At 24.8% G+C, this 24,221-nt stretch overlaps 2 protein-coding genes across 2 annotated transcripts in view; both read left to right on the top strand.

Annotated features, from left to right (window-relative positions):
* Positions 1 to 16,190, top strand: part of LOC129612828 (GATA zinc finger domain-containing protein 14) — a 250,073-nt gene extending 233,883 nt beyond the window's left edge. Inside the window, exon 9 of the mRNA XM_055526612.1 lies at positions 15,592 to 16,190. Within this exon, the coding sequence (XP_055382587.1) occupies positions 15,592 to 15,731 (140 nt within the window). The 3' untranslated portion in view covers positions 15,732 to 16,190. The remainder of the gene's footprint in view (positions 1 to 15,591) is intronic.
* A 5,807-nt stretch (positions 16,191 to 21,997) lies between these two features.
* LOC129612748 (odorant receptor 2a-like) lies at positions 21,998 to 23,247 on the top strand. Its single transcript, XM_055526507.1, has 3 exons — positions 21,998 to 22,238; positions 22,857 to 23,140; positions 23,194 to 23,247. The coding sequence occupies exons 1-3, from the start codon at positions 21,998 to 22,000 to the stop codon at positions 23,245 to 23,247; spliced, it is 579 nt and encodes a 192-aa protein (XP_055382482.1).
* The last annotated feature ends 974 nt before the right edge of the window (positions 23,248 to 24,221 follow it).

Here is a 24,221-nt window from a genome sequence, read left to right on the forward strand (position 1 = left end):
CGAGCACTCCCGCATGAAAGACGAGGAGTTGTGCGGAGGACCCAATACAATAAAGACCAAAATGTTCATCATTGTATTCGTGTATAAAATTGCCATTTTCGAAATCATAGAATTTAATTGAACAATAAAATTACAGAAAAACTCTGAACTGAAGAATTTTGAAATTTCTTACCTTATTTACTTACGAATTTATAAATTCCCCGTAGTAATTCAAATAAATTTTTATTTAGATTTTTTAATCTAGCTATTAGAACTTAATAATTATGCAAATATTATTTTAAAAAGACGTCCTTCTAATCTTTGTTATCAATTTCCATTTCAACCTTTGAAGAATTTTTTCATTTAATTTTTAAAATAATTTAATATTATAATATTATGATTATAATAATTATGTAGATACCATTTTCGAATTAATTTAATTAATTAAATGTTGAAGAAAAAGGGCAAGGCTCTTCTTTTACTCTTACTTTCTTTATAAAGATTTCTTGGGATTAACGCCTAATTAAAGACCAAATTGTCATCTTTATTACAATATATTTTTTTTCTCCTTTTACTTTAAAGGACTATTGAAAAGGAGAAAGAATTTAGAAGAAAAAAGTATTGTCGTTGGAATGCAAAAAATCTAACAAAAAAAAAAGTTCCAGACGATTGCCATTAACAAACATAAACACAAAAAGAGAAAGTATTTGTAAATTTTCTTGAAATTGTTTAGTAGCCTTAAGAAATAGTAGGAGAGAAAAATGGAATCTTTTTCTTATTTAGAATTATGTAGATCTAATTAAAAATGTCTATTTTAGCTCTATTCTTCTTCTTATACACTTTTGAATTATACTGGAATTGTCACATGTAATCGGCGTTCTACTTATAATCATTAAATTAAATGGTTACAAAATTTAAGAACCTCTCTAGACTATAAGTATTTTAATTTGGTTTAATGTCGATTACAATCGTTTGAATAATTAACTAATATATTTCTACAGGTACTTTGAATAATAGGTCATTAAAATGTTAAAAAATTTTAAAAAAACTTCACTAAAATTTTATCTATATCAGTAAAATAAAAAATTATAAGTTTATTTATAAAATAAAATTCTTTCTTCCCTTATTTAATTAACAATTTCCGATCAGATACAAAAAAAAATCTTTGCAATTCTAAATTATAAAATTATATTCGAAAAATCTTTAGAATGTGGTAAATTCGCCTGTTTTTAATGCCGTTTCTTAGAAAATTTGTAGAAATATTAAAAAAATGTCTGTCTGAAACGCAAAATATTAGCCTAATCGCTGAAATATGCCAAAGGGTGTGTCTGAAATGCAATTTCATGAAAAAATCGTCAAAATATAAAAAAATGTCTATCTGGAACGAAATTTCCAAGAAAAAGCGCTGAAACATGCAAAAATTTCTATCTGTAAGGGAATTTGTTAAAAAAATCGCTGAGATATGAAAAAACGTCAGCCTAGAAAGAAATTTCTAAGAAAAACCGATAAAACATGCAAAAATGTTTGTCTGGAACTCAATTTCTCGAAAAAATCGCTAAGATATGAAAAACTGTCTTCATAGAAGGAAAGTTCTTGTAAAAATCGAAATGTATATCTGGAACGAAATTCTCGAAAAAATCGCTAAAATATGAAAGAACCCCTGTCTGGGATGTAATTCCTTAAAAAAATCGCTGAGATATACAAAAACGTCTGTCTGGAAAATATGAAAAAAATGTCTATCTGGAACGAAATTTCCAAGAAAAAGCTGAGACATGCAAAAATTTTTATCTGCAAGAGAATTTGTTAAAAAAATCGCTGAGATATGAAAAAACGTCAGCCTAGAAAGAAATTTCTAAAAAAAACCTATAAAATATGTAAAAATGTTTGTCTGGAACGCAATTTCTCGAAAAAATCGCTAAGATATGAAAAACTGTCTTCATAGAAGGAAATTTCTTATAAAAATCGCTAAAACCTGCAAAAATGTATATCTGGAACGAAATTTCTCGAAAAAATCGCTAAGATATGAAGAACCCCTGTCTGGGATGTAATTCTTTAAAAAAATCGCTGAGATATACAAAAATGTCTGGCTGGAACGCAGTTCCTTGAAGAAATCGCTGAGATATGAAGAAACGCATGACTGGAACGTCATTTTTGAGGAAAATTGTTGAAATATTAAAAAATTAGACTGTCTAGAATGCGATTATTCCATCATTCCACAATAAGTTTTAAAATTCATGGAAATAGCTTCTTAAATTTGGAGTTTTGAAATTTCTTCTAATAAATTTGTATTTTTCTAAATTTATATTTTACCCAAAAAACTTTCTTAATATTGCAATATTGATTTGGAATAAATTTTTATTGGTAAAACTTTTATTTAAAAAATTATTCAAATAGTTTTCTTAAATCTTCTAAAGCTATTTTAAGAATATTTACAGAAAACAGAACCACAAACCTTTCTGTTCTTTTTTTGTCTATAAATTTTCGTTCTTAATATCCTTTTTATTACCATATCCATGAATCCATATACATATTTGCTCTTTTTTTTTCTTTAACATTAAAATAACATAATAAATTTAATAATTAATTCTTCTTTTTAAAATATTTATGGTTTTTAGTTTTAATAAAAATATTTATTTTAACTTTCACAACAAAATAAAGAAAATTACTGGTAATTTTATGGTAAAAGTAAGTTTTAATTAAAAAACCGATAATAAATTAAAAATAAGAAATAAAATTATAAAAAATAAAAATAATTTTTTCGTATAATATGAAATCCTTTATAAATTGGATGTCATTAAACCTATTATCCTATAATGTATACATATAAGATGCAGGAATAAAAAAAATATTATTTGAAGAAAATTTTGTGGTATATACAAAATTTTTTATGTACACATATGAAACCACATACGAACACACAAAATATAAGGTATACCTACATAAAATCTTTAATAACTTAATTTTATTACATTGTTTATTAGATATAATAAAAAAATGGTTGTATATACGTATGTATATGACGTATATGTGAATAATAATAATTTAAGTAGAAAATAAATTAAATTACTTAAGAAATTCTATGATAATCCTGAATTTTATAGATATTCTGACGAAAATGCAGGCTAAAAATTCAATAGAAATAAGAGAAGGAAGAAAATTAGGCATATGGGGGCTCAGAACAATTTCTAATTAAGAGTAAAATATATTTGGAAAAATTTGGAAAACGCTCTTACACCATGTATCTTCTTAGCTTTTGCAGTTAGTTACAAGAAATGGTCATGACGAGAGTTTAAAAGACCATATGCTCCAATATTAGACTACATACGAATACCCCAGTAACGGTAAGGAATATATATGTTTCAACAAATTTTTTATTTACTCTGCGCCGGATGAAAAGAAGAATTACTATTTTTAATGCCCTTAGTATTAAATACTGCCTTAAGGTACTCAAAATTTTAAATAAATATAATATTGCATATACAGAGGCAGAAAAAATTACTGATAACAAACAAAACACTACTTTCCTGAAGGTATCAGTCACGTGTTAGTTAAATTTTAAATATTTGAATTTTTTTAAATATTAAAGAGAAAAACCTTAAAGATTTTACTTGTACAAAAAAAAAACATATCTTATACGAATTTGTAATTTATGACCCAAAAAATTAAATTTTGACAATTTACGCCTAAAGTTATGCAATTATAATTGGAATAAGTTAAAAATACAATATGAACTTTTTTCTCGATTAATTAATGATAATAAATTCAAATCCATGAAAAAATATTTATGGGCGGGATACTGGGAGCTTTTATATAAATCATAACAACAAGAAGTAACAACAATAGCCCTTAACATTAATTTCTGTAACAGACAGAAAAATCACTCGTATTAACAATATAAACATCATATTACATAATTGTAAATTGGATCCTTTATAATATTAATAAGTAATAAGAATTTTTTGTTCAAAAAATAGTCTGAGGCTAATTAATGAAAAAAAAAAACTTAAAAAGTTTTATGAAGAAGTCATCCTCATTTGGAGACATCACATCTATTATTTACAGTTCAAATAATAATTTTAAAATATTCTAATAAGTAATTTGAATTTACAAGAATCCTTAAAGTACATAAAATCTTTATGTTTAATTTTATTATATAAAGGTTATTAAATTTATAAAAATATAATTTTAGTATTTAAAGATTTTTTATAATGAATGCAAAAAATTTTGGGAAAAAAAATCTTTGGTAAGAATCTTCTGTTTTGAAAAGGTTTATTGTCTCATTTACTATCATAGAAGAAGCAAAGGTTAGGGCTGTACCGAATGCGTGATGTTCAAATTATCTTGTTTATTCATATTTAATAGCAAATTAAATAATCATAAAATGGGTTTTTCTCGAAAATGTTCTTTTACTTACAATACAACAGAAAATAATGGGATAGATTTTGGGTGAAAAATTTTCTAAATAAATTCGGTTTAGGCACAAATATCCGGAATATCTAACCATTTTGTATTTAGATTGAAGGTACCAATTGAATATGAGTGTTCGAGGCACCAATAACTGCTGATAGTCATCCAAGAAAATCTTAAAAAGCTCTCAGTTTTCATTTTAATTTTATTAAAATTAACCAGAGTTTTAAACGTCAATACAAATGTAAAATAGTTTTAGATTAAAAAAAGGTAAAAAATTTATGACTCTAACGAGAAAATAACTATCCTCTTTATTTCTCATCCTCTCTTCTCATAATAATTGTATTTATAAAATCCTAGATAATTTTACTGGCCAGAATATTCTACATAATTTCTAAATTGGATTAATAATATCGATTAAAAGATTCTTGTTAATATTTTTATTACCTTATATAATTTATTCATTAATATTATTCATTTTATGTGGTTAAAAAATCTAAATTAAGGATATGAATCCTTTTTTATAATTTTACGATTTTATGAGAAAATTTTCAAATTACTCTTATACTTGTGCCATATTAATCCTTTTCTTTTTATAAGCTTTAAAAATTTCCTTTAGAGATTTCTTAAAATAAACTTTAATTTAAATAAAATGTTTTTTTTTGTTTTTTTTTTTTTTTTGTTTTTGAAGAGGTAATAAATTTTTTAATCTTATAAAGAAAAAGAAAAACTAAAAATTTATAAAGGTCAAAGTTTAAAACTACCATTATAATTCTTTAAGTTTTTCTCATAATTTGCACATAAATTTTCCGAAAATTTATGAAACTTTAAAATTTTAACTAGGTTTAGTCTTCTTTTTGTACTCGTAACAACGTACACTCAAAGGGCATTATAAATTTGCCTTAAAGTTTTTGACGCTTTTGATTAGCATCGAATTCGATCGATATCAGTCAGAATAATTCGATCATGTCGGTCTGTCTGTCCATTTTTTTGCTCGTTTTAACAATAACTCAAAAACAATTAAGCAAAACTCACCAAATTTTCACAAATGATTTATAAATAGTAAGTGCTGGAACTCAATTTAAATTGCATGTAATCAAGGCGGTTATTCGGGTATTGCGTAAATTAATATGGTGATACGGCAACTATTATTTTCGTGAGAACGTATATTCGAAAGATCCATTTGTAAAATAAACCCAGCGTTATTAAAAGTAAGATTGTCCTATAGCATATTTGTTCACCTATACGGACACCACAGAATTTACATAGTCAACTCTATATTTTTTTCTAGCTATCAACTATTTTTTTATAGTCTAATACATTTTATTGAAATTGTTTTATTAAGATATGACATTCATTAATTTTTAAAGAATAAAATAAAATAAAATTTTGTACAAGTACATTGTACCCCTAAAAATATACAATTTTTAAAATTACACTACAAAATATCGTAAGTTTAATAATAAAATTTTGGGAATATTTCTGGAGGGTAACTATTAGGCTGGGTATCTTTACAAAAATGCTTAATTAATTTAAATGAAAATTTTAGAATAAATTCAATTTAATATTTTGTTCGAGATTATAAAGGACTTATCTACCCATGTTTGTACATATAAGGGATTTTCCCTTGTTAAATTAAATTTGTTTTGGAAAATATGATTAACTTAACAATTTCAATGGATTTTTCTTCAAATTCGCTGCACAATGGTTTCTCATACGAAAAATATTTTATAAGCTTCCTAAAAATATGCAATGATTTACCAAATTATAAAAGAAATCATTCAACAGTGTTTAAAACGGGATTTATTATTTAAATTGCAATTTGTTACACTTTCTACTGCTCTTAATTACAATATTTATCATAAGCCAGTAGCTATTTAAATTTTGACAATAGTCTGATTTTACAAAATATTCGAAATACATAGCCAAATCGGCTTATGAAAAGATTTCTTTTATAAAATTTGATTCTGTGAAATTATTTTAGGTAATCTTTAAATTTAATAGAATTATTCAATTTTTCACGAAATTTTTTTTGCATAATTGCATTATTAAATGAAATAGCTAACAAGCTACAATCACGCGAACATTATCCTTTATATAATCAACTTTACTTATTATTTTAATGAGGTTGAGGGTTGTAATTTTTGATTTTTTTTTTCTACGTTTCGCAAGAGATGCCCGTAATAATGTAGATAAACTGAAATAAATGAGCACAATTTTAGAATTTGTCACATTGTTAACAGTCACTGCTAAAATCAAATATTAAGCATATAAAATCTTAATGACTTTGTTAAAACTCAATGAGCTGAGTGCTTTAATAAATTAAATATTTCGTTATTGCTTAGTTTATTGATGAAATGATTTACATACTGAGCATCTCCATGAAATGATTTACATACTGAGCATCTCCATTTTGAAATTACTCAAATTAATTGAATTTCAATTTGTCTTTCATTCAGATTATAAACAAATTCTATTAAAGTATCTTTAATATTTATAATTTCGAATAACACAGCTAGCCGTAGTTGCCATTTTACTATTTAATTATTAAATTTTTTAATTTTATTTTCATTGCATATGCTTAAATATTGTGTGTTTAATGTGATGATAAACAAATTGTTAAATAAATTAAAAATAAAAATGTTAAAACGAAATTAGTCCTTGTTTTCCTTTTTCAGTCATTTTCATATTGCATATGTTGCTAATATTGTTGTTATTTATGTTTGGAAAATGACAATAGAAAATAAATTTTAATAGAATTAAAAATATAAATAAAATTTGAATAGAATCGGTCCATTAATTCGAATATTTAATCGTTTTTAATAAATTTTATATAGTTAGCTAAGCTATCAGAGCCTTGAATTGCTCAATTTAACAAAATATTTTTATGTTGACTAATTTATTTATTATTAAGGCTAATATAGACTATTCAAAAAACTTTAGTGTTTTATATTTAGAGAAAATCTATAAAAATTAATATTAAAAATTTAGTTATTTAGAGAGGGCGTATGTTTATTTTAAGAAAACCATATAAAATTTATTTATTTTTAATGATGACATCATAGCGGTTTCGTAATTTAGTAGGTGATTAAAAGCAGGTTATTTTGAGTTTAAGAAAATTATTTAATATCGAAAATTATTTGGTTGCTAAAAGTGACCAGCGTACGCAATAAAATGCAAGACATTCGATTTGTGATAGGCATGTTGCTTTTTTAACTTTATTCTCATGAAACCTTCTTTGTGGTTTCAATTGGTAGTCGGCGTATTTTAAAGTAGTACCAATTTATAGCAAACTTACCATTTTCTTACCATACTTTGGGGGAAAAAACTTGGGTTTTTCTATTATATAATGGATGCGATCATCCAATTAGCCGGTTATAAGAATTAAATGAAATGTTGGGGTTGTTACATTTTTTAATTTATTTAATATTCATGCCTATTGTAGCGGTGCTGTTGGAGTGAACTTTGGAAATCAAATGTTTTGCAGCATAATATTTTTAATACTTAATATAAATGTTTTTAAGATCGAGCTCACCTTTAAAAAACTGCTTTTTCAGCGAAGTGGTACAGTCCATTCATATCCGTGTCTCAGATTCGTATGAGCCTATTCTATCAATTCTACTAGGTATAGAGTGAGGCAGTGTGACTACTCTTTCTTTAGCTATCTGCTAACAAATAAAATAAAGAAATTATAAAATTTGAGAGTAGTTTTAACCTAATTGCAAACAGTCTTACAAGCAAGTAATCCATGAAAACTGGAACCAAATGCGACAAGTTTATTCATTCCTTGTTTTCGGTGGATATTGGAAATAACTCGTATTGTAAATGTAACCCTTGGCCACCATATCTCTAGACAATTTCATATTTTATTTGAATCCATTGCAATTTTATTTCAACAACGAATGGGTTCTTTGTTATATATGAACTTGAAATTTAAATATCCCTTCAGAATATTATAACGGTAAAAAAAAGCTATAACTAAAAATATTAAAAATCAAATCGGTTATCGAAATTTGAAATTGAAAATAAGATCATCACTTAAAAACTTTTCCAAGAATGTTTTTTTTTTTTTGAATGAAAAATTCTTACAAAACTGCCAGAGCAATATTGAATAATTTTTTTATTATAGTTGCTATTGTTTTTCACATTTTATAAAAAATTTCACTCTTTGTGCCAAAAGCAAAATTTTCGCAATGATAATAGTAGTTTTAAAAATATGTGCATACCTAATGTACCTAAGCAATTGGTTTCAATAACAGCAATATTGCATTGGTATTGGTTATTTGAGTATTTGAATTTGAAGAAAGTACCATAGTAAATCGAAAGGTGTTAAAACTTATTGGCACCAACATTGTATAAGCAATGTGACATTAAAAATAAAATGCATGATCAAAATATTTTCAAAAGAACACGACAATTTTCGTTTAGTAAATTTTAGAATTCTATTATTTTAATGTACGACAGCAATTCCAGGTGTTAAAAATATTTGTAATGCTTTACTATGGTAAATCGTAGAGTGGTTTTTCAAATTTAAATTCAAATATTTATTGATATTTTCTTCTCTCATAATATTATTGCTTATATTATTCACATAAAATAACACAACCGAATTGCTATAAAATTGTGACATCTAAAAATTTCAAAATAATATCACTTGATAATTTTAATGTCTATTTTATTGATTTGTGGAGCAAAAATAACATATGTCAGCCTAAAGATGATAATGCCAAAATATTTCTCATTAGATTCGTACAATAGATTATTCTAATCCAAAAATTCGCTTCAAGACGCCACACTAAATAAAATTTTTGAATATTATTGCCATATTTAACTTGAAATTTACAATTTTGGAGATGCTACAGTTTTACATCAAAAGAACAGTATTAAATACTATTAAAATTTAATTACCCACAATTTCAGTGTTGTAGAATTCCGACTATTCACTTCAAATTTATAAAAAATCTGAGTGTCAGCACATAATCGACCGGTAAGGTATGTTGTCTAGTTTACTAAAAATTTCTTGCACAAAAATTTTCTTTTAAATACTTCTTTCAAAATGTTAGGGACGCTAGTAGGCTTTTAGTTAACATTTAAATTTTGGAAAATGTAAATTTTTCTCTTAGCAGGATTTCCGAGCCCAAAAATATTAAATTTATAGAAAATTGGATGAATATGCGCAAAATATAAATTAGGCTCGAAGTAATAGTCCACTCGTTGACTCTTGATTTTTTCCGAAAGTTATGGTTACTTGTACTGTCAAGCTTGTATGTATATGAAATATTATGTTAATCGGTTGAATGTTTTCTTAAAAATAATTAAAAATGTAAAATCGACCCATAGTAAAGATCTTATTCCCAAGACTTGGCATATCCCTAAAGTTGATTAAACCGTTTTACTTTCAACGTAAACTCATATATAAAATTTCATCGAAATCGATACAGATAAATGTGTGGTACTGATCTGAACAAATAAACTGACAGACAGACCGAGACATTTCTCTAAAAATTGTTTATTTACACTTTCGAATGCATTTCCGCCGAAAATTATGCAAGTGAAATTTTGTGCCATCACAACATAACCTCCCTTATTATATGCGATGCGGTTGGTAAAATTTATTATATGCGATGCGGTTGGTAATAATGTTAATATTGCATACTTTCAGGGGAAAAATTATTTTTTATATTTTTACCATTATAAAGATTGAATAATAAATTTTTTTTTTTAAGATCTTAATGAAACTGAAATTAATTCATTGAATTTTCATTTGAAAATCGAAAGTAACTGGCGCCCTATCAATTTCCTCTTTGAATGATGATGATAACACAAATATTTTCTCGAATACATTATTACAAAAAAATCAAAGTTACATTGATTTCAAATATAGATTGAATAGCTACTTAATTTTTTAAGCAAAAAAAAATTATTTAAAATCAAAAAAAAAAACACATTTTTCAAATCTAATGCAGATATGTAAATCAATTTCTTTCTAAGTACCCATATCATAAGTTAGAACACAATAAATCATCCATAATATATGAACCTATATGACTGTATTAAAACTTTTTTTTAACAAGGGTACAGTGAATAGCATAGAACACAGTGAACAGGTTCTGTTCTTTTTTCTTGTTTAACAATGAAATGTTTATTTAAACATCATCATCATTCTATGTAAACATGTGTGTAAATAATTTTTCAGTTTTCTAAAAATATTATTCATTCAAAATTTTTTTTTTGCGATTCAATTTAAAATTTTTTTTTTAGAACTTGAATTTAATGTTGAATGAAAAAAATATAAAATAACAATAGATTCTTTTACAAACAACATTGCATACAATATTGTGAAAGGGAGGTACTGTGATCGCGCACGGTATTACGTTCTTGTAACAAAAATTTTAATAGGATTCAGGTTGTCTGGCATTCAGATGATCTGTTGTATTCTTTTCTATCACATAATTCGGGTACATCTATTAAATTTTTACCGTTTTCCCTAGCAAACGTGATTAATTTATTAATGCTTGAGATACAAAATTATACATACAGTTTTTTTGAGCCTCTACCAACTAAATCATACTAGGTGACCTGTAGTCTTCTTGTATTTAAATTTTTAAGCAGCATTTTCTTGTCGCATCGAGAATGCAGACTGGCCATTTATTGTACATATTAAGAATTATTAAGAGTGAAGATTATTCTTACGCTTATTTGTTCGAAATCCAGTTGGCTACTAGCTACATATTGTTTTCCCGATAACTACCGCATCTTATAATTCCTACGTTAAATATAAAATAATAGGAGGGCTTCTCCGAAATTTTTATTTCAATTACATTCCTTGAAAGCCCGATTTTTTTCAATAAAGTTCCTTGGTGTTTTATTGGGTTAGCCAGATTCTTGCAAGCAAATTTTTCAATTTCGAATATATTAATGTGTTCGGTTACGTATTGACCACATCTTTTTAACATTTATTTCACTATTTCGTTCAGAATTCTTCACAATTTCATGAACAAGAATATATTGAATTTTTATAGAAGAAAAATCATAAAGGTATATGGAACAAAAAATTCGCTATATGAAGCATAAAAAAGTTAGTATAGCGAAAAAATAATATTTTATTTTATGGTGGGTAAAAATTAAATAAAATTCAAAGAAGCATGTATTATACAATATTATAAAATACTTGGAAAAAAAAAAATTTAATTTACCCTACATGATTATAGCAATAATAATAATTACTGTGAATAAAGTTAAAAATAACAAGTGTATATCAAATAATAACACACTGTGTGTGTGTGTGAATGAATTAATGTGGGTAGATGATTTGAAGGTTTTCTTCTTTACTCTGTTCATATTATAAGTTCATATAATTACATAAAATTTGCTGTTAATTTCTTAAATTTGCCGGTAAAAATAAAAGAAAACAAATAATGAAGAATGAAAGGGTACAAAGTGAGATCAAAAATTAACTGAGAAATTATTCATAAGAGTTGAGTACATTAGATTAAATATTGTGAATTCGACAAAAAATGTATCCATTAATAGTGAACAGTAGGCCAATTCTGATTTCCACGTTATAGAGCCTCTGATTTGGCTGCATGGTATAATTCAGCTATGATATTCCTTAATCTTTGCACCTTAAAACATTGCGAATATGCGGTTCCAATTATACAGAAATTCGACAGAAAGCCGAATAATAAGAAAAATACATTAACCTTGCCAATTTCGTTTAACCAAAACTGGGCGATAAGTTGTCCACTTTAGGCCGTCCGAACTTGATCTTTTTACTTGATGTGCTATGCATAAACCAACCATTTGAAGAGAAAAAACAAAACAGACACTGACGTCTATTCTTCTTTGTGTGGAAAGGGACAAGGTATTGTATAAATCCGACATGATAGCTGCTTTACGACTGAAATGTTTCGGGAAGGAGCATTGTGATTGTGACCACGGCTGAAATTTTAACAGACGCCTAGATATAGTACTTATGTAGTCGGTAAGAGAATCTAAAAGAGAAGATTGAGAAGGGCTAGACGGGCTGGTCCCCTAAGCAGAAAAAAAAGACATGAATTGGTTAAAAAAGCGGGCAGCTTTAGCTATGTTACGACTTCGTATCCTCAATTTGGTAATTATGTGAGAACTTTATGAGTTGTACGAGAACGTATACAGCCTTATTAGTAATTAAACATGGTTTCTAGCTAGATGTGATTTAATAAAGAATATGATTTAATTGTTAATAAAATTTGTATATGCGAAATCAAAAGAGACTGAAAACTTATTAACCAAAGTTTACAATCTGAATGTTTCGCGATTTTAAAGGTAATTTTTCTATTTTTTTGCTTTAAGAATAATTTTTAGAAGCTGCATTAAATCTTTAATTAAATTTATTATACGTTCAATTCTAGAAGATATAAAATGAAAGCAGAAAACAACAAGAACGTAATATTTTTGCTAAGAATATTGAATTTTTCCCTTAAGGAATTTTTTTTTTGGATTTTTCAACGTTTTTCTTTTAATAGCCTTAATGAATATTACAAAAAACAAAACTGAAAGTAATATAAAATTGAAAAAGAATGACGTTGGTATTTAATATTACATTTTAATTGAATCGCTCAATGGTGCAAAATTTTATTCTAAAGCTCAGAAACGTATTTATTCCGAAAAAAATATAAATTAATAGATTTTTAAATATGCGAAATACTACGTTTAACAAAATACTGAGTTACAGTTCATCTTGAGTAAGAGACAAAAATATTCCAAATAAATGTTATCCGGAATATTTTATTAGATCAAAATGAGTAAAAATGCACTGAATTGAGAATTGTGTTTATAAAATCTAAATATACAAGATATTTGAGGCTCATTAGAGTTCACACACAGAATGTATGGCGATAAATTGGCTGCTATTAGAAAATATAGCACAGGATATTTGCCTATAAGACGCAGTGATAGAATGTTTTTAACAACATGTCTATGCAGTGTTAATGTATGTCAAAGATCATTTAAGATTATTTGCTTGCAGTTAATTAATAAACTACCTTTATTTTTACCACTCTTTTAAATTTGTTCCTCGTAACTCTTATCATATTTTATTATGTGATATGAGGTAATTGTGTTCCCCAAATTTATTTATTTCTAAAACATCAAATCCCATGACGTAATAGTAATTTTCATGAATCTCTTCTAAAATTATTTATTATGAAACTTTTTTTTGATTTAAATATTTAATAAACTTTTGTGACTGTTAAAATAACAATATTATTGTTGTTATTATTGCCATTTTAAAAACTAATTAACTGGAAAGTGTGCAGTTTATTATCACTGCCATCAAAATAGTAACATTATACTTCATCATACAATAACAATCACCTGTTTATTAAGGTTTTTATTCAATGTGAAAACTTTTACATTCTGTTATTTTAAAATATTGAAATTTTTTCATATAAAATTAAAAACTATAAAATTTTAATATAACAGTTTTTTTTTATTAAAACTTAACGAGATGAAATTTTTAATAGAACAATTTCAAAAAAGCAATGCATAACAACTAATCTATTCTAACAAAAAATATTTTTCAAAAAAATTTTTTTTAAACAATTTCAATTTAATATGAATAGAATAATATTTTGAACAAAAATAATGAAAATTAACAATAAAAATGTTAAAAATTATTTAGTTTTTTATTCATTCGAGAATTCTGTCACTTTTAAATGTTTTTTCATACATAATTTTTGTTCAATAGAAAGTTTTAATACAATGTAAGAATATAAAAGAGAAAAGTGTGTACCTATAGGATAACTGCAATGAGTTTTATTGCTCTATATGGTATAAACAATGCAAAATTTTGTTTTTAAACCATGTAGAATAAAAAATAAAACTTTAGAATAAATTTTAAATTTTTAAACTTTTTATAGTCAATTATAAATTTTAGAATAATTTTTTTTTTTAGTTTCATACACAAAATCTTTAATCTATAGAGATGCAATTTATTTACAATAGAATATTATAATTATAGTGCTGTTAAGTAAGTCAATAAACAAGTGTTATCGAACGCGAACTACTTAAATCAAACAAGTATTTCTTAAAATAAGTCAGAGATATAATTGAAACCAAAAATGTTTTGAATTAAAATTCAGACAAATATACAACCGTTATTACCAAAATCAAACATGTAGTAATCAAAATCAAACACGTATGATTCTAAATCAAACAAGTATTATTGCGAAGACCAATAATATTATTGTTGAAATCAAACAAGTTTTGTTGAAATCAAACAAGTTGTGGTGTAACTCTGTATCGAAAAATTAACTGACTCGTCAATATACTAAATTACGATATTTCAGAATTTAGATTGCCAATTTTTAGTGAATAGTTTTATTATGAATGAGTGTGTACTATTAAAACGCACTAGCCAAACTGTTTAATCATTAGTTTTGCTCTATCATGCTTTTGTATCTATATTTCGTAAAGGATGACACGCAAATACTGCCATAGTGCTTTAGGATAAATCGAGAGATATTGTTCGCTTCAGTCTTTTTGCCCAAGCCTTCTAGCATATAAGTCGAAAGGCGCACGTTACCTTGCCCTGGAAAGTTTGTATTTGTTTGATGTGTGTTTGCTTGGCATTACCCTACAGGTGCGAACTATACATCCATATAGGTTTTATCATTTGGTTATATATCAACACCTTTTTGTATGTTGCCAATCTAGATCTTCCAATCTAGATATTCGACCTAGGAGCCAATAGTTTTCTATATTTTTTTTGTTTTGTAACATTATAAGGAAAAAAAGCTTTAAGCATTATAGACTATTGCATTTTTGAGAACATATTGTGGTGGAGATTAGATTAAAGTATTCATCTATCTCAATATTTGACTCGATGTGGAGGTTTCACGACCTGGAAGGCTTTAAATTACTTGATCTTCCACAACTGCTACATAATCTTCATATTATAAAACTACCAATTTTAAAAATTCGAATGAATATTTAATAAATTCAAATTACTAATATAAATTTTTTATCACCATTATAATAATTACATTAGTAGTTAACCCGCTTCAGGGATACAAAGTTCAATGACTTTCAATTTATTATTAATATTATTATAATGGAAACTTTTCAGTTTCGTTCACATATTAAAATAATTTATTTTAAATTTGTTTTTTATATTAATTATAAAATTAAAATTTTATTTATATTTGATTTTTTGTTTTATAGGAGAAAGTTTTGCTGAACTTCATCATGGTAACAGTTCTAGATTAACGTCCACTATTGGAATCCTTTTATATATAGTTTTAATAATACAATTTATAATACAATTTCATCAACGAAATAAAATTTATTTAGTTTTAAGGTAGAAATATGTTCAAATTGTTATAAAATAAAATAAAAAAATAAATAATTATATAAAATTAATTATTATTAATGTATTCATAATAAAAATAAATGGAAAACGTAAAATAAAAAATTGGAAAAGTTAAAAATTTAAATTAATTAGAATAAAATAATATTAATGATACTACAATAGCGTTTAAGTTGTTTTATAGGTGAACTTCATTATATAAAATAATAATAATATACAAAGGTAAGATTGGGAAATGTGAATTATAATTATTTTGAAAGTGTTAATTAAAGTGTCATGTTATTAATTCGATATTAGTTTAACCCATAACTGCAATGCATTTTTTTTACTTGTACGTAATGCGGGTTTATATTTTTTTATGCTCACAATAATGTGCTATTTTTCCATGATATAAAATTTTTTTTATGTTACAAATAATGATGTTAGATAAAATTATGCAGGGCCGAGTATGGTATACAAGAGTATCTTTATTGCAGAGTACGTATTCAAGAAATATTACACACTATATGAAGAGAAATGAAAATAATTCCGCCTTATTTTTTTTTTATTAATGGGAAAGCGTTTTTTTGGCGGAGTCAATTTTTATCAACCGTAATCCAGTTAAGAGTTATGAATATTATTTTTTCCTTATAATAACCAGCTTTAACAATATTATGGATTTAATTAATAAAACTATTTAATAATTTAAAATAAGCTGATTTAAAAGATAATTCAATTTCTTTTACTGTTACTCTTAGCTTACTTTCACGCAACTTATATGCCATAATAATATTAATAATAATAGTTATTACCGTTATAATTATTACAATTGCGTCTGAGAGAGATTAGCTGTAATATTTGCTCTTTAAAGCGAAAATTTAGACAAAGCGAACATCTAATGAGTTTTATGTGATTTTTGTAAAGACTTCGATTAGTATTCGTGTCCCGAGAATTTTCGAGTCAGAATTTCCAATTAATAATATTCTCAAATAACACTGTTGCATTACTTTCTATGAATCAAAAAAAAATCAACTCTTTGTTTTATTTTTCAAAAAATATTTGCATATGTTTAGGCGTTTTCTCTTTTAATTTTCATGTAAATAGATAATAATGAAACCTTAAAAGCTGATTAATCAAAATATTTAATTTAGAAAATGAAATAAAAGGACAGGTAAATGTTAGAATGTTTGTGACACATTTTGAATTCTTTACAATAATAAAAGTTTTGTTATATACGAGTACCTAAATACGAGTATATTATTTATTATCAAAAACTATTTAATTGTCATACTCAACTGTAGATAACGCAATTCAAAAATTCTTGCATGACAGTATATTATTATGTCATTATTATTTGCGTTATTTAACTCAAAGTCATAACAATAGCATTATTAAATTTTTATTTTAATACTAGAGTAATTTTAATACTCACACTAATTAATTAATTAAATCATAATACCTATTTTATATTTAATATAATAGTTATCTACATGTAATTATGTATGTATGTATATATGTTTTCTATATTATGTAGATAATAATAAATTAAATTCAATAAATAATCAAAAAAAAAGAAATCACATATTTTATAATAATTTAATTGTAAAATAAAAATCCAAATGAAATTTAAATTTCATTTGGGTGCGTCTCAAAAAAAAAAAATGCAACAAAACCAAAAAAAAAAAAATAATATAAATGTAAAGGTAAATTAATAATTTTGTATAATATTGTATTAAAAAATTAATTATTAATTAAATAATAATTATAATTAGTTTGTAATTAAATATTAAAAAAAAAAAATAAATAGATTGTATTAAAATAATAATTATTAAATACGATATTAATAAAGAGTAATGATGTTATACTAATAAATTTATAAAAAATAATTAATTATAATTAATTGTATAGAGAATTATCAAAAATCGTCACTACAAAAATAACTGTAGCATCAATAGAAATTCCTCTGTACAATTTCCGAACAGATGGATGACTTATTCAAAGGAACGAGTCAAAATAGAAAAATTTATTAAAAAAATTTTGCTCCTCGAATTGGACTCGAACCAGTAACCGGACACTCTACTAACTGAATTACAGAGGTATAAAGAAATTACCGGAACAATACTAGATGAACGCTCCACCAAATGAGCAAAATTTGATGGTATGAAGAAATTACCGACAAATTATTCCTCACATTACTTCACAATAATCTGCATGTTTACCAAGTACTTGTTTTATATGAGATTGCTACACAACAACCTTTTATTCGAAGCACTATAATCACAAGAACATATTATAAATAGGTATTGTGCTAGCATATTCTTCATACCTCTGGAGCTCATTTGGTACAGTGTCCGATCACTGGTTCGAGTCCAGTTCGAAGAGAAAAATTTTTTAATAAATTTATTCTGCCTTGATTCGTTCATTTGGATTACGTAATCATTCATCTGTTCTGCATTTTGTATGAAAGAATTTCCATTTTGTTACTGTTATAACAATTAATAATAAAGATAAACAATATTACAAGTTGCATTGGTAATAAGTAATAGAAAGCAAGTTACCCTACCCATTATTATAACATTGTAAATAATAATATCGTAAAAGATACACAACCAGAAACATTAAAAAATCTGAAAACAACCTTTAAAATACATACAAAAATTATATAAAATTATAAAACAAAAAAAAAAATCAAAATTAAAAATAAATGAAAAATTTTGTTAATTTAACAATAATTATTATTAATACTTTAATATTAATTAAATTAATTTATAAGTAATAAATTATAAAAAAAAAATTTTTGGACAAGAAACAAACAAAATATTTGTAAAAATAAAAATTTATTAAATAATTAAAAAAATTAAAATTTGTACAGAAATAAAATAATAAATTAAAAAAAAGAAATTAAAGAAAAAAGGAAAGCAAAATAGTTATAAAGAAAATTGTGATATCAAAACAAACAAGAAAAAAAAATTAATAAAAAATCAAAAAAAAAAAAAAAATATTTAAAATTTATTTTATTAAAGAAAAATAGTTTTTTATTATTAATTTGATATTGCCAACTCTTTCTTGCTCAATTTACCACCCCTACTTCAAAAATTCCTATTTTTTCCCATATAATTTCCCTTTCAAAATTTGTTGTTTTAATTTATACATACATACTAGCATTACACTTAAATAAATCATTTAATAAAACAAAAAATTTGCATTTCTTCAATTACATAATTTAATTAATAACGATAACAACACGATTTTTGGGATTTTTCCCGTTAAGGCTTCAAAATACCCTCAAAATGAGAAATTTCCCATGATTTAGAAACACTGATTATCATGCAGGAAAAATAATTATAGGGAGAGTCTCTCTACTGAAAGAGAGAAAAACAGTATTATAAAATATTTTTGCTCAATATTATATTTACTGTTTTGTCTACTACTCACTATATCGATATTATTATTTATTAATTTTCTTCTCACTCATTGAGTAGTGAAATAATATTATTGTTATACAGAATCAGGTTTTTATTTTTTAAATTAAAATTTTTTATAATTTTTAAGTATTAACTTGTAAAATAAAATATAATGCAAATAAATAAAAAAAAATAATTATGTATAAAAAATTATTTACGATAACATAAATAATAATTTACGATAAAAAAAAAAAACAGATCAAAATCTTACTATTAAATTAAGAGAACAAAAAGAAATTTCATATTTACTATAGTTGAAAAAAAAAAATAACACATTTTATATTTTAAGTAAAATTTCAATAAAATAACAAAAAAAAAATAATTATATAATAAAATATTATATAATATAAAAAAAAACTAGTTTATATAAGGGGAAGAAATATTATCTTGTTTTTAGGTTATAAAACAAAAATTATATAAGAAAATTAAAATTAATAAATAAAACCAGAAAGAAAAAAAAAAAAACAAAATACAAAGAAAAATTACATTAGTGTTAAATCTTATCTCGTAAAAATTTAATAAAAATAAATTAATAAAAATAATAATAAATGAATTTAAAAAAAAAAATTGTTGTTGTATTCTTTATTATGGCACATATTTATTCATTAAATACGTTCAAATAATTGACTTTGGTCTAAAAGCTTCTTGAAACCTTCTAGTAATAATTCTATTTTATTAAAACTCCTTACGATAATCTCTTGAATCAAAATTAAAATAAATGTCCTTGGAAAATGAAGAAGAATACCCCCCTTATTTAATATGTTAACACATAAAACTTGTATACGATATGCAGATATGTTGGATAGATAGACAGGTAAGTTGCCCAATATGGTGAGTAAACTAGGCTACTAACTAATGTCCCCCAGTACCACTAGACATGGGTTGCAAAATACCATTAAATCAAGAGTATGGGTCATTATATTGAATTTACTGAATCAACACTTTGATACTCACTAATCTTAAAATGTTGTGTGTTTGCTGTTACTACAATAGTGTGCCAATCTTTGGGTATAATATAATTTAATTTCTTTTCCAGTTATAATTATGAAGTCTATTTGGATAAGCTATTTTGAATGTGTCTATATTTATCAGAGTTCAAATAATTTATGAAAATTTTCTTTAATTGTTCAATTAATTTTGCAGAGAATAATATCAATATTATTTTTATATACGAACAGACATCCACATTTACAAACGAACAGACTGTCCAAGAAAAATTTCTTAAACTTTAAAATAGATTTACAATGGCAAATAAATGTCATGTCATTTCCGGAGTAATATACGCGTAAGTATAAGAAATGAACAATTTTCGGAAAGATCTATACATTAAATTGTAGACCATTAGTTGGAATTTTTGAGTTTTGTTAACAAAAACAATATTTACAGAAATTAAATTCATGTTAAACTATGTTTCATTTACAGTCTTAGTGTAGTAGTTTTAAATTTATTGATTACGGTATTGTCTTCGGTTAGTCAAACATATTTAAATGATAACAAATAAACTATAGCTGAGTACTAGCAATAAGTAAAGCATTTTTGGCATTCGTACAATTAATGTTTGATATTCAGAGTCATTCAAAACTGTACACCTTTTTAATCAGATTTCGTATGTGCACCTAGAGTATGATTTAAATAATTTAGAAAAAAGCAAGAGTTGCAATTCAAATTATTAATTCTAAAGGCTATGAGAGTTGCACAGGTGTTTGTTTCTAAAATATAAAAATCTTACATGGAATGCAATGTGGTTCTCTATTTTGATTTTTCTTTCTCATAAATAATTTAAAGTTGTAATTAGCCATTTTAAAAGGATTTAAAATATTCAGTTTCTTATTTTTCGATTCAATTCGAATAATTAAATAAATTATATTTTGCATCATTTAGAAACTAATTACGTGGTAATTTTTCTTTGTGTACAAACCTAATTTTTTGTAATGTCTTCTTTTTTTTCTTTTATAATATTATAATTAGCTTTAATAACAATTTAATTATTATTTAAATTATGCATTATTTACTTTATTTCTTTCTCATTATTGCAATTATAAAAATCAATAAAAAAAAAAGGACAGTCAAACGTATCTTTAAAAAATCCGTAAATGGTAGATATTGGATAATCTTTAATTGGATAAAGTTCTATTGCTAGCTACAAATCAAATTCAGTTGGAATTTATGCAAGTTTTATGAAATTTCTTGTCCAGTTCTTGCAAGGTTCTTATCGATGCTTTTGAAATGATTTCAGAGCCACAAAAATAAGTAGAGCGGATCTGATATCTCTCCCTCGGCGTAACATTGGAGCTATAATATGAGTTATAACTGGGCACTCTCTGATTGGCGAATACGTCAGGAAGATGCGACGCCCCGCTAACGGAGCTGTCGTGATGAGGACAAAGAGGAGATGATGGCTTATTTTCTGTGTTCATGCCCAACTTCGGCACGGAGAAGCGGATGTTCGTTGGATCACATTTATTTTTGCGAGTTACGGTCCTGACCAATATAAATGTCAGGGACCTGGACCAGTTAATAAAGAACTCGGGCTGGTTCACGTGAGGGTGATAATATGAAAATCCAGCGGTATCAAAACGGGTCTACTTGGCTTAGTTGTATCCTCGGATAATTTAATATGAATATATTATTGTTTCTGGTTTCTAAAGTTTCCGTTCTACCACGAAATTCAATTTCTCTACTGTATCTAATAATTATTTTAAAAATAATAATTACAGAAATTGTTTTCATTTCTAAAATAAATGCAAAATAAATTATTGCAACTATCAATTTTCTATTTATTTTCATAAAATCAGTATTAAAGACAACATCAGATAAAATGGATGGAATTGAAAATGTTGATTCGGTAAAATGGATGTGGAAAATATGTTATTTTCTTGGAATTGATCCACCATCAGAATTGAATAAACAAAAGAAATTTATTTATTATTTTGAACACATTTTACTACTGATTTGTGCTTTATATTTCATAATAAGTCTTATAATGCATACAATTATTGTAGCAGATGAATCTGCAGTTTTTGAAAATATGGCAGTAATAGCAACCTGTTCAACATGCTGTTATAAATGTCTAACAATATTAGTATTGAGGAATGAATTGAAAAAAATTACAAAATTATTATTATTTGTTAAAGATTTTATAAAAGAAGAAATTCAAATTTTATATTTAAAAAATAAAATTTTTAAAATTTGTAATCAAATTTTTAAAATAACCTTCATACTTATTGTTGTGAATCTTAGTTTCAAAGAACTTGTATACATATTATGTGAAAAATGTACAAAAATGATTGTAAACGCATGGTATCCAAATTGGATGACTTCAAGTAATTGGAAATATTTAGCATATCTTCATCATCATTCTTTTTCGATGGTGTTTGGTATTATTTATGTTTTGGTTGAAAATTTTGTTCCAATTTATCTTTATATATTAAAAGGATATTTTCATGTACTCCTTATGAAAATTGAGGAAATATCGGAGAAGCCAAGTAAAAATTCATATATGGAATTGATTGAATGCATTAAATTTTATACAATTTTACAAAGGTTAATTAAAAAATTTTATAATTTTAATCGAATTTTATAATTAAAATTTTTTCTCTTTAGATATTATAATATAATTGGAAAATTGGTCAGTTCACAAATGTTTGTACAATATATTTCAACAATACTTTCTCTAGCATCATTTGCCTTATATTATTTAAAAATTGAAGATTCAAATTCTGAAGCAACAAGTTTAATTCTTATGTATATTGTTATACTTCAGCAAATATTTTTTACATCATTTTTTGCTGATTTACTAAAAGGTGAAAGTGAAAAACTTACAAATGCTTTGTTTTCATGTTCTTGGGTAAATAAAGATAAGAGATTTCGTAAAAGTTTAATAATATTTATGCAAAGATCACAGAAAACATTTGATATTAATGCTGGTTGGATTCCAGTTACTTTGAATACATTTGCAAAAGTAATCAGAAAAATATTGAATTAGAACAAAATATACAAAAATTTTTTTTTTAGGTTTTGAACTTTTCATATTCATCATTTTTATTGTTAAAGGAAGTTGAGAATTGAACAAGAAAACATTAAAGTTTAAGGTACTGCACTCATACTGCACTCACATTAAAGAATATTTTTAATTAATCACTTGAATTTTTGATAACAATTTCACATTATTGAAAAATTTTAAAATATTTCACATTATGGAGGGTACCAACTAAGCATTAAAATTATAAGTAAAATATGAAAAGGAAAAATAATCATTTTTAATCATTTTATGATTACAAAATCGATTACTATTCCTTATTTTTGCAATCATATTTAATATTTTATTGTAATTTCGTTTAATTGTAATTTGAAATAAAATATTCAAGAAAATTTCATTTTTAATTTTAATATTGCAAAAATAACACTAATTTAATTTTAATAATTAATATTCAATTAATTCCTTCACAGGACTAAAATTATATTAAGGGACATAAAACGAAGGTACTCTGTAATCAATAATTCAAATTTGGAGTCAAATTGTTGGCATTAATTAAATTTGAAATCAAATTTTTAAATAATTTTAGTACTTAACCAATAGTTTTGATAAAAATCTTCGTCTCCAGAAAAACAAAACAACCAGCATTCGATTTTGGCAAACAGAAAATTTTTCAAAATGGGAGTCTTCGATTTCGATTCGAACATGCCAATACTTAGATCTGACCCTGATATCTTGATTTAGTTTTCGCAGCTTCAATTTCACGGCTTCAGCTCCTATTACTCTAATTCGTATCCCCGACATAGAAATCTTATAACAAAATAAATATAAATTGCCGTGCGTTCAATATGTTACCCTAACAAAATTTATTTACACCATCTTACATCTTTAAGCATTATTAAAATTAAATTTAACTAACATGAATTCACTATTCTTTTAACTCCTTTTGAAATGTATAAAAAATTATTTTCACAGTCCGACTTGTTTAACTTGAGCATCAATTACATTTTATAAGGTAAATTTACTAATTAAATCCAAACGTTAATAATATAATCGTTAAAAATGT

The sequence above is a fragment of the Condylostylus longicornis genome, unplaced genomic scaffold, assembly GCF_029603195.1.
Source record: "Condylostylus longicornis isolate FDR11 unplaced genomic scaffold, ASM2960319v2 ptg000077l, whole genome shotgun sequence".
NCBI classification, from domain to species: Eukaryota; Metazoa; Arthropoda; class Insecta; order Diptera; family Dolichopodidae; genus Condylostylus; species Condylostylus longicornis.

Excerpts from the sequence above, each read along its gene's own strand:
- LOC129612748 (XM_055526507.1), top strand. The coding sequence starts at position 21,998 with ATGGATGGAATTGAAAATGTTGATTCGGTAAAATGGATGTGGAAAATA. Across the intron at positions 22,239-22,856 it reads AGCAACCTGTTCAACATGCT|CATCATTTGCCTTATATTAT; the intron begins GTTATAAATGTC and ends TACTTTCTCTAG. Across the intron at positions 23,141-23,193 it reads CTTTGAATACATTTGCAAAA|GTTTTGAACTTTTCATATTC; the intron begins GTAATCAGAAAA and ends TTTTTTTTTTAG.